The sequence below is a fragment of the Macrobrachium rosenbergii genome, chromosome 41, assembly GCF_040412425.1.
Source record: "Macrobrachium rosenbergii isolate ZJJX-2024 chromosome 41, ASM4041242v1, whole genome shotgun sequence".
Classification (NCBI taxonomy): Eukaryota; Metazoa; Arthropoda; class Malacostraca; order Decapoda; family Palaemonidae; genus Macrobrachium; species Macrobrachium rosenbergii.
The window spans coordinates 42,841,815-42,859,796 of NC_089781.1; the positions used below are offsets into that span (position 1 = coordinate 42,841,815).

The following is a 17,982-nucleotide window of genomic DNA, read 5'->3' on the forward strand; positions in this document are numbered from 1 at the left end:
TGTGCCAGCACAGGCTCTTGCTCCTAGAGCAGCCCGTAACTGTAAGTTGATGATGAGTCTGTGAGATGGGTAGGTTAGATGAAAACTTTATTATGATGCATGAAAGTGATTTTGGTGGGGGTATGAATGTACAGAATCTTCGAAGATGTTATTGGCGTGTGCGAGCGTTTATCATGTCTCTCAGTATCATCATCTGTTTGTCTGCCGACAAAAACAGATGCCCGAATCGTTACCTCTGTTTTCCCCTGTCTGTGTGTAGATGCTACTTTACCGCTCGCACACGCCAATAACATCTTCGATGAATGTACTATCAAAACAGGAACAGGGAAATAACATTAAACTGGATTCCGAGCCATGTGGGAATCCAAGGAAACGAAGAAGCAGATTCTTTAGCAAAAAGTGGGTTGCTACACACCAACATTAGTATCAAAATCACCCCCTCACTCACACAACTGAAAAACAAGGCAGCAGCACACTGCCAACTACAGGAGGAAGCAAAGTCAGAAGAGCTGTTTTCGGTGGCTCAAAAACCGCCAAATGGTACATGGACACCGTAAACCTAAAACCACACAATATAACCAAAGACATGTCACGAGCCCTAGCGGTCATAATACATCGGCTAAGGCTAGATACCTGTGCACATGGCAAAGAATAGTAGACAATCCTCAACCATGCAAGTACTGTGAAACAATCCCAGAAGAACCCCTGGAACACTACCTTCTTGACTGTACAGAAACAGAACAGCTAAGAACAAGTTATGAAGGCAATGAAAGAACAGCTACCCAAATAACAAAGCACATACACGGTAACTCTAAAGAATCCATACCTTTAACCACCCACTCTCCTTCCCAATTCTTAAATCAGACACAACAGACCCGACCCAGACAACAAGTCAAAAGCCATACTATTCATCTCTAGATGCTGACTCTTTTAGAAATCACTCCCTCCCCTATCATTCCATCCATCACAATCAACACCCAACAAATACACAAAACACATAGAGACACAAGAATTAGGACCGGACAAGGAATATGGCTTTAGATTACCACGAACTAGCATACTAGCTACCTGTGCCTACTACTCAATTCTTCTTTTTTTTTCATCTGTTGGCCTCTCCCACTAGCCAACACTCACTGCTATCGTACTTTTATCCTCCCCTGATGGGTACCTTAGGGTTCAGAGAGGTTGCAACCCCACCTGTTAAATTTTTTCATTTAAAAATTCACCCCCACCAAGATCACTTTCATGTATCATAATAAAGTTTTCATTAACCTACCCATCTCACAGACTTATCATCAACATAGAGTTACGGGCTGCTCTAGGAGCAAGAGCCCGTGCTGGCACAAGGCCAGCTAAATTTAAAACAACAACACATGTTATTGGCATGTGCGAGCGGTAAAGTAACATTTACACAGACGGGAAAACAGAGGTAACGTTCGGGCATCTGTGTTTTTTGGCAGACAAACAGATGGCAATATTAAGGGACATGATAAACGTACAGTGATGAAACATATATCAATGGAAAGGCCAGGAAATTCTACATATGGCCAATTGCATGAGATTCGAGACAGATTAATGAATACAATGCAGTAGCATAATATATGTGAAATGGCGAGACATTTGGCGTCTTCACAAACAGAAACATACATACAGTTTGATACAGAAGATTCGGTGGAACATTATGAATACATGATTAGAATGCTTGCATGGCAATGCAAGTAGTGGTGATTATACATATATCAAGACAACAATGGTTAGGGAGAAACAGACAGAAATATTGTATGGTAGAAGTTTCGTTCCTTCAGAGAAAGAAAACGAGATGCTCTTGTTTTGTCTTGTCCCCTCCGATGGATGACGAACACACGAACACACACGTGTTTGGAAGAGATGGTGTCGGGGCGACGGGCTCTTACAAATTTCTCTCTCTCTCTCTCTCTCTCTCTCTCTCTCTCTCTCTCTCTCTCTCTCTCTCTCTCTCTCTCTGTTGTTAGGAGATTCTAGCGTAGACTATATTCATAAAGATCTTGATTACTCTTAATTAAAACAAATTAATAAATTTCAGTTAACAATAGTAGGCAGATAATTCGTCACACCAGTATTTTATGAAAAGGTCTGTTTATTCTGCAATGTTAGGATACCATATGAAAAATTTTCAAAGACACTACAAGCACCGTAGCAGCAACAACAAAAACAAGAATAACCACAACAAGAACCACAATAATGCGGCTGGATATTAGATAGGTTTATAATCTAAACATCATAAGCTGCGTAAACCGACAAAAAGATATAGGACAGTATAGGTCTATGTCATTTTTTATGATCCTCTTATTTAGAAAGGAGAAAATGTCCTTAAGAAAATTCTCAGCAAATCATATCCAATATGACTCATAGTCACTGCTTGTTGCCCCACCGAATGTGTAAACGATTGCAATGAAATTGATTTTATGACTATTAAAATGTAGTAAATTTTCCTAAAATCAATATGAAATACCAATCTGCATAGCTCTGAGAAAGTCTTTGTGTTTAAGTTTAGAATGGTGAATGCGCTTGACAATATCGGAGGGTAATTATCATTGTCCTGTAATTGAAGCGCGCGCACCGATTCCAACGCAGACATTCCCTGTGTCACCTTCTTATTCAGGTGAACCTCATTTACAAAAAAACAACATTGCAGCATCGCGGAACACTCCAGACTTCATTCATGCTTTCCTATTTCTTTTACCAATTGTAGGAAGATGTGTATTATGATTTTGTTTCGGGGTAATGAAACGTTTCCTTTTGATAACCAGCAGAACGTACAGTATTTTAGTTCTGTACAGCAACCATTGCAAAATAAATGAGATTAACCAATTTTTCGAAACCACTGCCAACCAGTCAGCTTCAAGGAATGATCATGATGTAATCAGTGGGTAGGGCTTAGCAGTTATGTAGTGATAAAAGGAACAAGTGTTCATTAGAAACTACTTAGTGTTAACTACCTATAATCACTGTATAGACAGCGAACACATAAAATATAACAGGCTGACTTCGCCACAAGTGTATGTAGCCATTGTAATATAACAGGCTGACTTCACCACAAGCATATGTAGCCATTGTATGCTGTTACATATCATAATCAGTGAGTCATATCCATTAGACTGAAGTAATGTATTAAAATATCAGTTCATAAGTTCTACCATAACTTTGTTCTTAAAAGTATTTTCTCACAAATGTTTCTAAACTAATTTAAGACATAACTAACTAGATAGCATAAAGCCTATTTCTGTACATTTTTATCATTTTGTTTACATGGTGTACTCCTGAGTAGCAGGTAAATGTTATACGCTACATTAGATGGTACATAATTAAAAATATCAATTATTGGAATTACAGTGCCAAAGCCAACTATTACGAAAATGTGATATTACTCCACGGGTAATATTAAATTTAAATATCTGTTATATGCAGATCCTCAAAATGAATTTCTGTTAACACTTGATAAAAGGACCTTGATATTAAGGATAAATGGGGAACTTTCAATATTGTTAAATCCATTTAGTTTTGATCACCAAAATACTACCAGGGAAAACCGGCTTTTACCCAACTCCAAGACTCAGAAGTTAAGCACGATTGGGAACTATCATGGCTACATTTTGTAATCGATTAGTTAGGCTAACACAATCTCTGTTTTTGAGTAGCCTCAAATTATCTACGAATGTTAAAAAAGTCATTGACAAATAGATTTCAGTGACAAAATTGTCTAATATTGCATTTTTGTTACATATCGCGGTAGAACTAAGCAAGAGCTCTGCATCAGATATTACTTTGGAAATTGATTTTTCCTATAGTACTTTGGTTGCTTAGTAAGAATTTACCGTTATTTTTTGTCAGCCGACTGTAACGACCAGGCAACACGGCCTGCCAGGTTAGGTTAGGTTAGGGTACGTTAGGTTAGTATAGTTCCTTTTATAATAGGTTTCCTTAGCCAATCCCTTCTTAAACATATGGTTCTCAATGACTTGCGAATGTGCGGAACTGTTCCATAACAACAACATGGCAGACCAGTCTTCCTCCCATTGTTTCCAAAACCCCGCGCTCCCAAAGGGTTCCCAACCATGTTTGGTAGTGTGAGGCTAATAATAATTGACAAACAATAAACAACACCACCTCCATCAACAACACTAAAAGCATAAGAAAAATTAGTTTCCAAGGTAATAGTCCGTGTCGAGTTCCCACTTAGCAATACCCATATCGCTTTGTTAGACAGGAAAAAACCAGCATGGCGCTCTAGCATAGCCTAGCAATCTGATCCTAACTTCTCAGCCTGTGGGAGACCCACCAGCCTCATTTTTAACAAATAAAGCCTACCAGTTAAAATTTTAAGGAATTAAAACTTTTCACTTGGCCTTAAATGTATGCCTTTAACTGCTTCTCTGTTGAATTCTTCAGTGGTGACCAAAATAAAATCTCAGGAAAAATATCCGGGAGCGAAGCCCTCCATCTGTAATACTTTACTCGGCAAAGACCAAGAAAGTAATGGCTGATGTATGCGCTGTTGCCACATCTGTGTGAAGGATGAAGGGAGAAGTGAGGTAGTCACTGTAGACAGAGATAGAGCCCTCTTGTCTATGCTGGCCAAGACCATCTATAAGAGAATTCTTTCCTTTTGAGGATGAACAGTGCTACACTATAAAAAAATATGTATTTGTGTTTATATATATATATATATATATATATATATATATATATATATATATATATATATATATATATACAGAGGTTGATTGGTTTGTCTTATTTCCTGGGACCCAAAGGGACCTCAAAATGACTAATCTTTTGAGGATGAACAGTGCTACACTATAAAAATTTTTACGATTTTTCGATATGTATTTGTGTTTATATATATATATATATATATATATATATATATATATATATATATATATATATATATATATATATATATATATATATATATATATATATGCATATACACACATATGAGCATGTGCAAAAACCATGTATTTTGATAGGCAGTGCTTAGGTCCTGATCACTTTTGAATATGGACCGTAGGTGACAAGAATATTTATATGAAATATGCAGTTGTGGTATAACAACGTTGGTAGGATTTGAAACTTTGGTGGTCCTGTGATAATAGGTGTCAATTTGTCTTTATTATAGTTCTTATATTATCTCTTACTTGGGTTGAGTCTAGTAGTTGGATCTACTGGGCACTTGCCTGAGCAACTGTACATCTTCTGTTTACTTCATGTTTACTTACCACTCTTCATAATTGATCACAGGCCATAAGCGTTTGTTTATTTTATGTTTGTTTTAAGAAAGTTTAATAACAGCCATATAAAGTGATAAAAGTTTAATTTTAAAGCTAAATTACATTTTAAATGTTACTTAAATGTCTTATGCTAGTTCCTGATCAGTTGATTAACACAGAACTAAAGACTTCACCAGTGTATAAAAGGGTTGTAGAGCTTAGATAACAAATTTACCCCAATTGAAAGTAATTGTGGCTTTGCAGTATTTTGTTAATAGATATATATCTTTATATAACTTTAATGTTGTGAGCCAGTTATTACCCTAGTGTGGAAAGAGAATCCGTATGGGGGAGTAGAAGATATGCAGCTGCTCTCCTGTAAGGATACTCTTACTACGCCATGGGAATTTCGTCAGTTGCTGCTTTTATGCTACTTTTGTTATCAGCCTTATTGATGATATACATATGATATAATTTTGATATGTATACTTACATATTTAGCAAAAGAAAATGATAAAAGAAACAGTAGGAACAACAAGATAGAAAATGACATTTTTTGTGGACAGGACATAAAAAATCAGTAAAAACCTTATATCTGCCCATCATTGATATACAGTATAATAAAGATTAAACCTGATAAGGATAAACAGCAGAGGAGAGGAGGGTTTTCAACCCTGAGGGCATTTCTCCTGAGCTGGACAAGTTCTCTTGCAAAATTTTTAACTATGAGCAACTATGGAACAAGTGCTCCAGAATTTTCTTCCATGTGAGAAGAAATCATATTTGAGAAAGGCAAGCACTGGAGAGCTGGAAAACATCACTACTATGAAATTCATCCAAGCCACAGGGACACCCAGAACCATTAAGTCTGTCTACACCACCCAGGCAGTTAAGGGCATGAAATCATTCTAAGATGGTGAGTCCAGCTGTGCAGAACAGGCTTGAGGGAGCCTGACAGTTATAAACATGCCCTTCTCATTTACACTGGGACTTAGACCTCTGAAGGAAAGAGTTCATCCCAAAGGAAGAAAATAACAATAGGAAAATGCAGGAAGGATCAAGGCACAACTGAGCCCTTGTACTACACTGCACTCTTGGAATTCTATTCACTAAAAAACAAAGAAACCTTATATACGTATTTTTCATCAGAGAAGGCCATGGAGGAGAAGTGACTCAACAAAGCTCATGAAGGCAAGGAAGTCATAGAACTGACCACAGATCATTAACCAAGTCCTAACAACTCAGTTTCCTGGACCAGTTGACCCCTCTTGTTGCACAAACAAGGTGGCATCCATTTTTTTTACACCCATAAAAGCACCAGGAACAAATAGAAATGCAGAGGTTCAAAGCAGGGGTAGAAAAAGGAAGTGAGCCTGCCCAAAAACCCCCTCAAAGAAGCTGAGATTAGTGTGAAGAATCATTATTTAAGGAGATGCATGTCCAGAGAACAAGGCTGGAAGACACAGTAGAAGGGGTTCTGTGACAGCTTAAGAGCAGAGTGCAGAGCATGGGAAAGGAGGATGAAATGCCATCAAGAGTTGGGAGGATGGAAAGAGCAAGAATTAATCTTAGAAGTCTGACAAGCAAAGAAGCCATCCATCCTAATCCCCCTGATAATTCCAAGAAATCTATACCTTGATAGTCGTAGTCAGCAGCAAGGCAAGGAAGAGGAAGTTATGAAACCTTCCTGAGAGTTGGAGAATCAGGCCACGTAAACTTTTTCACGTGTTAAAAGTCGCATACGCTGATCCCTGGATGAACTCCAATACAGCATCAAGAGTCATCATCTTCTCCGGACAGAGAAAAGAGGAAATCTGTTCAGCCGTTGCAAGGAAACTGAAAACCATGAGCCTTTGGCAAAAGACTTCCAGACTTCCTAAATTTCCCAATAACAGAGCCCAACCAGCAGAGGAAAGGTAGGATGTGACAGCATTAAGTTTCATCCGATAGATGAAAAGCTTGAGGTTTTTAACATGAAAAGGATGATGAGATCGAGTCACTCAGGAGAAAGAAGGGAAGCAGAGAATGCAGGTGACCCTTAAAAGTACGAAGGGAAGCAAGGGTAATCAGAGGTGGCACATGTATCATAGACATTATTAAAACTCCCCCCCCCAACCTCCCTTGAAAGATGGGCTCCTCAGAAGAGAGCATGTTTCGCTGGACTGCAGGGCAGGTATGCAGGACAAGGTGTGAACATAGAGAACCTTGACATGCTTATGGGAAAGGGAAGGTTCTACAGACTCAGGTCATAAAGACAGCTCATTCTAGTATCATAATGTGAGTTCTTGTATATTGTGGGAAATGTAATATTCTTTGTTTTCTCTTTTCTTGGATTTTATTGTTGTGTGATGGGTGATGGAATAAATTAGCTTCACTTTTAAAACAAGATTCGTGGGTCATTATGAAAATCAAAACTGTTAGTACTTGATCATTATACAGTAGTTATTTTGTTTCCCAAGTTCTTCAAAGTTCATATGAAATTTCATATTATGTGCAGGTCAGCTATTTAGTGGGTTATGGTTGTTTAATGATCAGTGCTTCGAAGGGGCCATTTATAGAATATTATATATAGCACTGACTCATTTAGTAGATCATGCTTCCTTGACAGTTTACATAAAAACTGGTACTGTATAGTGAATAATTGTTGCTATTAAGCATTATATTTAATATATATAATTTTTTTCAGGAATGTCGCTGGAAACCTGGTGGCCAATATTTAGTTAGTGATATTCTGGCTCAGCTGTCTCGTACATGTTATTCCATTGCCGAGCTGACTGCAAGACCACTTCCTGATGGTGCTGATCCCTTACATCTTGAGGTGTACTTAAGTGAGGAAGAGTTTAGTAAAGCTTTAGGAATGACCAGAGATGAATTTTACTCTTTACAAACATGGAAGCAAACTGAAATCAAGAAAAAAGCAAATCTGTTCTAAAGTATCAATTTTAAGATGTAGATCTATCAAAAGAACTAACAGTAGTTCATGGTACAAATTGATTATGCATGTGAAAAGTTCTAATTCTTCACGGTGAGGTGAATGTTCATGATATTCTCCCTTGTATATTGTCAGTTGCAAGTTCTTGATCACTTTTATTAGGGGAAATTAGGGCTACTTCATTGAACCTCATTTGCACAAGGCTTCTGTGGTTATACTAGTTGGTGTGAGTGGAAAGTAGGAGGATAAAATCCTTTCCATCCCTTACGTCTTTCCATTTACCTTTGGCTACTGTTTTATGTGCCTTTTCATGCTAGCATGCATTCATTTGTCAATTTTAATGTCATTATCATTGCATATGTACTGTACAGTATGGTATTTTATATGAAAGAAACAAAACTACAGTACTGTATGTCGCACCTCCCCATCTTCCTCCTCCTTCTGGCATATCCAGGTAACTTTTTCTGTAAGAGTCTGGATACTGCTTAGCCACATCAGCCTTACTATTACTATTGACACTTTAGTTATATATATGTCATTTAGTCCTCCAAAAATTGAGTGACACACAAAGAGCGTGATATTATTTTGCTCTCTCGTGTTACTTGAGGTGATGCCTGTGCCTTGTCATTATTTAATTCTTTGTTCTTTTGTGGTATTGTCATGTGACAGTTAAATGTAGCCTGACATGCAAGCCCCTTCAAGTCTAGTCCCAGTATTGGTTTATATGGAAGTGTATGGGGTTAGAAGTCACACTTTAATACCATATTAAGATCAAATATACCTTGTACATTTAGGTACTTAAGAATGACTTTTTTCAAATACAGAAAGTGTATAAACGGTAATATTGATGAGTAATGTATTATCATCATCAAAATATAGATGAAGAAAGTTTATTCCTTTTTAATCCTAAAATCTCTGGTTAAAGTTGTAAATAAGTGATGCATTTGTACTTTATATGTTGTATTTTATTTTGACGATGTGAATTAATTGAATATCTTTTGATGCAGATTAGTTATATTGTAAAATGTAATGTAAATATGAAGGCCTTTTTGTAATTTTGCTACTTTATAAACTGTACAGATTTGTTTTACAGTGCCTGGGAAAAATTTTGGGCACTCATTGAATGTAGAAAATTATGTAATTAGCAATTTTCATGTTTTCTCTACTTGGTTTTGTGATATTTAATCCTAAAATGGATCAAGTGAAAGAGAATTTTTTTATCATTTCAGTCAGAATAACTGGTGTAGAAATTAACATTTTTCAGTTATATTTACAAACGCCATATGAAAGTTTTTCATACTTACTGCTTTAATTTTTCTTATAATGTTCATTAATTCTACTAGAAAGTAATAAGGATTCTCATATTACTTGTTTAAGCCAAAGATCGAGTGGCAGTCTGTGTGCTGATTTTGATTCTTTCGGAGTTCTTCTTCAGTCCCTGTTTTAGAAATCCAGTAATACGGTTTTTGTCGTCCGCATTCAGTTTTATTATAGAATAAAATTGTATTAAAATTTTATTTCTAAAAAGTAACAAGCAAAATTAACGAAAGTTAAATTGTATTGCATCTATTGGAGCAGTACACTTTTCCCACAAAATTAATTAATTTTTTAATGATTTTACTGTGCTTTCTTCTAAAGTATGCTTACGAAGTGTATATAGAAATATGTAATTTATGCTGAATACATGTGTCTTTCCACTAATGTGTGTATATATTTAACCTCTGTTACTTCCCAAAACCACTAGCAATTTAATTTAAAGTTGCGCTTGTTATTTATATCTTCCTTTCGATACTTCATGATAAACCACTGTATATCACAAAAACTAGGTGAAATTAATCACTGTGTTGTAACATCAGATATTTCCTCATTCTTGTTACATTGATTTCTGCATTATATAAAGACCAGCAGATAGCAATATTGATAAAAAACAATATTTCATTAGTTCCCAGTTTACAAGTACGCAGTGACTTTTTTTGACAGCATAGCTGCTGTAAGTCCACGAGACAGGCCAACCAAATCTCAAAGAATTCTCATATAGTTGGTCTCAGCCAGAATAGTGTTTGTTGGCACAGTGATACAATATAAAGGACTGAGGACAAGTGGGTTGTATCTCCTGTCCACAGCAACTACCTCAGTTTTCCTCTCATCCATCTCACTTAGATGTGGCAACAGTATGTATGTCGGCTATTTTCCTCATTACACGGATCTGCCCCAGAGTTCACCTATCCCGAGGCTTTGATCCGAAAAATTTTTTAGTGCACTTTTCGATCATCATGACAACTTTAAATACTTAAGTATATAGTTTAAAGGCCCAGTGAAAAGTTTTAATTCCTTAAAATTTCAACAGGTTGACTTATATTTGTTAAAATATAAATGGGTCTCCTGCAAGGCGAGAAGTTAGAATTAGATCACTAGGAAACGCTGTAATTGCCACGCAGTTTTTTCCTGTCTAACAATGCAATAATATTAGACAATTTTATTATTGAAACTCAGTCAATACCTTTTTTAACACTGAGAGTTAATTTGAGATTACTGAAAGGCTAGATCGTGATAGCCTAACTTCTTAAGCATGAAACATAGCCTCTGTAGTAGTTCCCAGTTGTGCTTGACTTACAAGCCTTGGTGTTTACTAAAGACCAGCTTTTCCGATGTGGTATTTCATAACCAAACTAAATGGATTTTGTGATAAATTTCCCCAGTCATCCTTAATAATGGGGGTGTTTTCAAGTCTTGAAGGATATACAATCATGCAGATCTACTTCTAACTGGATGGGCGAACGAGCAAGGGGGTTGGCAGTTCCGGGCGTCCTTGCCATACCGCTGGTGGTAGTAGCAAGGGCCCGGTGGTTTTTCTTGTGGTGTTACGTTGGCTGCCTTCTGGTGACAGCACTTATCTCCTCCTCTGCGCCATCCTCCAGCTGAAGGGAACTGACGGGTTGTGCGGGCATGGATGCCCGCTTTGCTGCAACGGGCTTGTACTAAACACACCACAAAGGCGGATGTATACCGGGTTAAAAAAAAGCCCCCAATAGGCTCGTACTAAACACCCTGCAAAAGCAGATACATACCAGGGCAAAGGAAAATCCTTAACGGGATCGTACTAAATCTGCTGCAAAGGTGGATACATACCAGGTTAAACAAAACTGCAAACAGTTTGTACTAAAGATGCAGCTAAGATGGATACATATTGGGTTGAAAAAATCCCCAACAGGCTTAAACTAAACACACCGCAAAGGCGGATACATACCGGGTTTAAAAAAAACCAACGTGCTTGTAATAAACACACTGCAAAGGCGGATACATAGTAGGTTAAAAAATCCTCACAGGCTTGTACTAAACACACTTCAAAGGCGAATACATAACAGGTTAAAAAAAATGGACTCGTACCAAACACACCTCAAAGGCGGAAACAGATCAGGATAAAAAAAAATCCCCAACGAGCTTGTACTAAACACACTGAAAAGGCAGATACATACCCGGTTAAAAAAAATCCCCAACAGGCTTGTATTTAACACTCAGCAAAGGCAGATACATACCGGGTTAAAAAAAAAGTCCCCAACGTACTTGTACTAAACACACTGCAAAGGCAGATACGTACCGGAATAAAAGAATCCCCAACGGTCTTCTACTAATCACACCACAAAGGTAGATACATACTGGGTTAAAAAAAAAAAGTCCCCAACAGACTTGTACTTACAGTAACACTCCACTAAAGCAGATACATACCGGGTTAAAAAATCACAATGGGCTTGTATTAAACACACCACAAAGGCAGATACATATCAGTTTTTAAAAAATTCCCAACAGGCTTGTACTAAACACACCGCAAAGGCAGATACATACAGGGTTAAACAGAAGTCCCCAACAGACTTGTACTAAACACACCACAAAGGGGGATACATACCAGATTAAAAAATCCCCAACGGGCTTGTACTAAACACACTGCAAATGTGGATACATACCAGGTCGAAAAATCCCCAATGGGCTTGTACTAAATACACCACAAAGGCAGATACATACCTGGTTAAAAAAGTCTCCAACGGACTTGTACTAAACACACCGCAAAGGCTGATATATACCGGGTTAAAAAAATCTCCAAGGAGCTTGTACTAAACACACCGTAAAGGCGGATACATAACGGTTTAAAGAAAAATCCCAACAGGCTTGACTATAAGCACCGCAAAGGTGTATACATAGGCTACCAGGTTAAAAATAAGTCCCCAACAGTCTTGTACTAAACACACCACAAAGGCAGATACATACTGGGTTAAAAAAAAGTCCCCACTGGGCTTGTACTAAACACACTGCAGAAGTGCATATACACTGGATTAAAAAAATCTCCAATGGCTTGTACTAAACACACTGTAAAGGTGGATACATACTGGGCTAAAAAATTCCCAACAGGCTTGTAATAAACACATGCAAAGGCGGATACGTACTGGATTAAAGAAAAATCCCCAACAGGCTTGTAATAAACACACCACAAATGAGGATACATACTGGGTTAAAGAAAATTCTGAACGGGCTTGTACTAAACACACTGCAAAGGCAGACACGTACTGCGTTAAAAAAAATTCCCAATGGGTTTGTACTAAACACACCGCAAAGGCAGATAAGTACTAGGTTAAAAAAAAATCCCCAACGGGCTTGTAATAAACACACAGCAACGGCAAATACCTATCAGGTTAAAAAATCCCCAACAGGCTGGTGCTAAACACACCACAAAGGCGGATACGGACTGGGTTAAAAAATCCACAAGGGGTTTTGTACTAAACACACTAAATAGTCCGATACATACCAGGTTAAAAAATCCCTAACTGGCTTATCCTAAACACACCCCAAAGGCAGATACATGCCAGTTAAAAAAACAAAGTACCAACGGACTTGTACTAAACGTACCGCAAAGATAGGTTAATACAGCATTAAAAAAATCCCCAACAGGCTTGTACTAAACACACTAAATAGTCCGATACATACCAGGTAAAAAAATACCCACTGGGCTTGTACTAAACACACCTGAAAAGGGGGGGGCGACATAACTGGTTATAAAAATCCCCAGCGGGCTTGTACTAAGGACACCACAAAGGCGGATATATACTGGGTTAAAAAAATCCAGAACGGGCTTGCACTAAACACACCGCAAAGGCGGATACATACTGGGTTAAAAAAAAAGTCCCCAACAGACTTGCACGAAACACACCACAAAGGCGGATACATACCAGGATAAAAAAAAAAATTCCCAGGGTGTTGTCCTAAACATATTCCAAAAGCAGATACATATTGGTTAAAAAATCACCAAAAGGGCTTGTATTAAACACACCACAAAGCCGGACACATATCAGGTTAAAAAAATCCCCAACACCCTTGTAGTAAACACGATGCAAAGGCAGATAATATTAGGTTAAAAAATCCTGAATGGGCTTGTACTAAACACACAGCAAAGGCGGATACATACCACAAAAAAAAGTTCCCAACGGGCTTGTAGTAAACACACCACAAAGGTGGATACTTACCAGTTTAAAAAAATCCCCAATGGGCTTGTACTATACACACAAAAAGGGCAGATACATATCAGGTTAAAAAAATCCCAAATAGGCTTGTGCTAAACACACCGCAATGGTGGATACATACTAGGTTAAAAAAAAGTCCCCAACGGACTTCTACTAAACACAATGCAAATGTGGATACATACTGGGATTAAAAAATCCCCAATGGGCTTGTACTAAACACACTGCAAAGGCAGATATATACCAAGTTAAAAAGAATCCCCGACGGGCTTTTACTAAACACACCGCAAAGGTAGATACATACCGGGTTAAAAAATCTCCAAAGGGCTTTTACTAAACATACTGTAAAGGCGGATACATACCAGTTAAAAAATTCCCACCGGGTATCGTACGAAACACACCGCAAAGGCGGATACATACTGGATTAAAGGAAATCCCCACCGGGCTTGTACTAAGCACACTGCAAAGACAGATACATACTGGGTTAAAAAAATTCCCAATGGACTTGTACTAAACACACAGCAAAGGCAGACACATACCGGGTTAAAAAAATTCCCAATGGGCTTGTACTGAACACACCACAAAGGCGGATACGTACCGGGTTAAAAAAATCCCCAATGGGCTTGTACTAAACACACTGAAAAGGCAGATACATACCAGGTTAAAAAAATCCCCAACTAGCTTATGCTAAACACACCGCAAAGGCAGATATATACCACTTAAAAAAAAGTCCCCAAGGGGCTTGTATTAAACACACCAGGAAGGCAGGTACATACTGGGTTAAAGAAAAATCCCCAATAGGTATGTACTAAACACACAGCAGAGGTGGATACATACCAGGTTTAACAAAAATCCCCAATGGGCTTTTACTAAACAAACTGCAAAGGTGGATACATAATGGGGTTAAAAAAAGTACCCAAGGGGCTTGTACTAAACACACAGCAAAGCTGGATACATACCCGATTAAAAAAGTCCCCAACGGGTGAATACATATCAGGTTAAAAAAGTTCCCAAAAGACTTGTACCAAGAACACTGTAAAGGCAGATACATACCAAGTTAAAGAAAAGACCCCAACGGGCTTGTAATAAACACAACACAAAGGTGATACATACCAGGTAAAAAAATTCCAACGGGCTTGTAACAAACACACCGCAAAGACAGATACATACCGGGTTAAAAAATATCCCCAACGGGCTTGTACTAAACTCACTACAAAGGCGGATACATATCAGATTGAAAAATCCCTAACGGCTTGTACTACACACGCTGTAAAGTTCGACAGATACTGGGTTAAAACAATCCCCAACAGGCTTTTACTAAACATGCAGCAAATGTTAATACATACTGGGTTAAAAAAAATCCCCAATGGGCTTGTACTCAACACACTGCAAAGTCGGATAAATACCGGGTTAAAAAAAGTCCCCAATGGGCTTGTACTAAACATTCCAAAAGCGGATACATACCAGGGCAAAGGAAAATCCCCAACAGGATTGTAATAATCACATTGGAAAGATGGGCACATACCAGGTTTAAAAAAGTCTCCAAAGGGCTTGTACTAAACACACCGTAAAGGTAGATACATAACGGGTTAAAAAATCCCCAGCATGCTTGTACTAAACACTCCGCAAAGGTGGATATGAAACCAGGTTAAAAAAAGCCCTGAATGGGCTTGTACTAAACACACCACAAAGGCGGGTACATAACAGGTTAAAGAAAAATCCCAACGAGCTTGTACTAAACACACCACAAAAGCGGATACGTACCGGGTTAAAAAATCCCTAACAGGTTTGTACTAAAGACACCGCACAGGTGGATACATACAGGGTTAAAAAAAGTTCCCAACGGGCTTGTACTCATCACACCTCAAAAGGAGGTATGTAATAGGTTAAAAATCCTAAACAGGCTTGTACTAAAGACACCAAAAAGATAGATACATACCAGGTTAAAAAAGTTCCCAAAAGGCTTGTACTAAACACACCGCAAAGGCAGATACATACCAGGTTAAAAAAAGTCCCCAGTGGCGTTGTACTAAACACACAGTAAAGGCGGATACATCTCGGGTTAAAGAATAGACCCCAACGGGCTTGTAAAAAACACAACCCAAAGGTGGATATGTATTTGGTTGAAAAATCCCAATGGGCTTGTAATAAACACACCGCAAAAGGCGGATACATACCGGGTTAAAAAATATCCCCAACAGGCTTGTACTAAACAAACTGCAAAGACGAATACATATCGGGTTAAAAAAAGTCCCCAACGGGCTTGTACTAAACACACAGCAAAGGTGGATACATATCAGATTAAAAATCCCTAAGGGCTTGTACTAAACATGCTGTAAAGTTGGATACATACTGGGTTAAAAAAATCCCAAACAGGCTTTTACTAAACACGCATCAAATGTGAATACATACTGGGTTAAAAAAAATCCCTTTCGGGCTTGTACTAAAAACACCGCAAAATCAGATAAATACCGGGTTAAAAAAAGTCCCCAACAGGCTTGTATTAAACACATTCCAAAAGTGGATACATACCACGTCAAAGGAAAATCCCCAACGGGGCTGTATTAATCACATTGGAAAGATGGGTACATACCAGGTTAACAAAAATCTCCAAAGGGCTTGTTCTAAACACACCACAAAGGCAGATACATAACGGGTTAAAAATCCCCAACGGGCTTGTACTAAACACCCTGCAAAGGCAGATATGAACTGGGTTAAAAAAAGCCCTGAATGAGCTTGTACTAAACACACCACAAAGGCAGATACATACCAGGTTAAAGAAAAATCCCAATGAGCTTGTACTAAGCACACCACAAAAGTGGATACATATCAGGTTAAGAAAATCCCCAATGGGCTTGTACTAAACACACCACAAAGGCAGATACATACTGGGTTAAAAAAATAAAGTCCCCAGCAGTCTTGTATTAAACACACCACAAAGGCGGATACATACCGGGTAAAAAAAAGTCCCCAATGGGCTTGTACTAAACATACTGCAAAAGTGCATACATACTAGATTAAAAAAAATCCCCAATGGCATGTATTAAACACACTGCAAAGGTGGATACATACTGGGTTAAAAAAAAATCCCCAATAGGCTTGTACTAAACACAGTGCAAAGGCGGATACATACTGTGTTAAAAAAAAGTCCCAAACGGCCTTGTACTAAACACACTGCAAAGGCAGATACATACCAGGCTAATAAAGTCTCTAAAGGGCTTGTACTAAGCACAAGGCAAAGGAAGATATATACCCGGGTAAAAAAATCCCCCAGGGCTTGTGCTAAACACACCCAAAGGGCGGATACACACGTGGTTAAAAAATCCCCAATGGGCTTCTACTAAATATACCAAAAAGGCAGGTACATACCAGGTTAAAAAAAATCCCCAACGGGCTTATACTGAACGCACTGCAAAGTCAGATACATCCATGTTAAAAAAAATCCCCAATGGGATTGTAATAAACACACCGCAAAGGCAGATACATATCAGGTTAAAAAAAAACCAAGGGGCTTGTACTAAACACACCACATAGGCAGATGCATACCAGGTTAAAAAATCCCCAACGGGCTTGTACTAAACACACTGAAAAGGCGGATACATACCAGGTGAAAAAAAAATCACCAACTAGCTTATGCTAAACACACCGCAAAGGCAGATATATACCGCGTAAAAAAAAGTCCCCAAGGGGCTTGTAGTAAACACACCGGGAAGGCAGACACATACTGGGTTAAAGAAAAATCCCCAATAGGTTTGTACTAAACACACTGCATAGGTGGATACATACCAGGTTTAACAAAAATCCCCAATGGGTTTGTACTAAACAAACTGCAAAGGTGGATATATAATGGGGTTAAAAAAAGTCCCCAGTGGGCTTATACTAAACAAACCACAAAGCTGGATACATACCCGGTTAAAAAAAGTCCCCAACAGGTGGATACATACCAGGTTAAAAAAAATTCTCAAAAGACTTGTACTAAAAACACCGTAAAGGCGGATACATACTGAGTTAAAGAAAAGACCCCAACGGGCTTGTAATAAACACAACACAAAGGTGGATACATACCAGGTAAAAAAATCCCAGCGGGCTTGTAATAAACACACCGCAAAGGCGGAAACATATCGGGTTAAAAAATATCCCCAACAGGCTTGTACTAAACACACTGCAAAGGCGGATACATACTGGGTTAAAAAGTCCCCAACATGCTTGTACTAAACACACTGCAAAGGTGGATACATGTCAGATTAAAAAATCCCTAACAGCTTGTACTACACATGCTGTAAAGTTCGAT

The 17,982-nt window shown here is 38.2% G+C and overlaps 1 protein-coding gene across 8 annotated transcripts in view; it reads left to right on the top strand.

Moving 5' to 3' along the window:
* Positions 1-9,885, top strand: part of Svil (Supervillin) — a 273,565-nt gene extending 263,680 nt beyond the window's left edge. For all 8 annotated transcript variants that reach the window (XM_067084305.1, XM_067084306.1, XM_067084308.1 and 5 more), the window contains one exon: positions 7,939-9,885. In XM_067084305.1, coding sequence (XP_066940406.1) covers positions 7,939-8,184 — 246 coding nt within the window. In that variant the 3' untranslated portion in view covers positions 8,185-9,885. The remainder of the gene's footprint in view (positions 1-7,938) is intronic.
* The last annotated feature ends 8,097 nt before the right edge of the window (positions 9,886-17,982 follow it).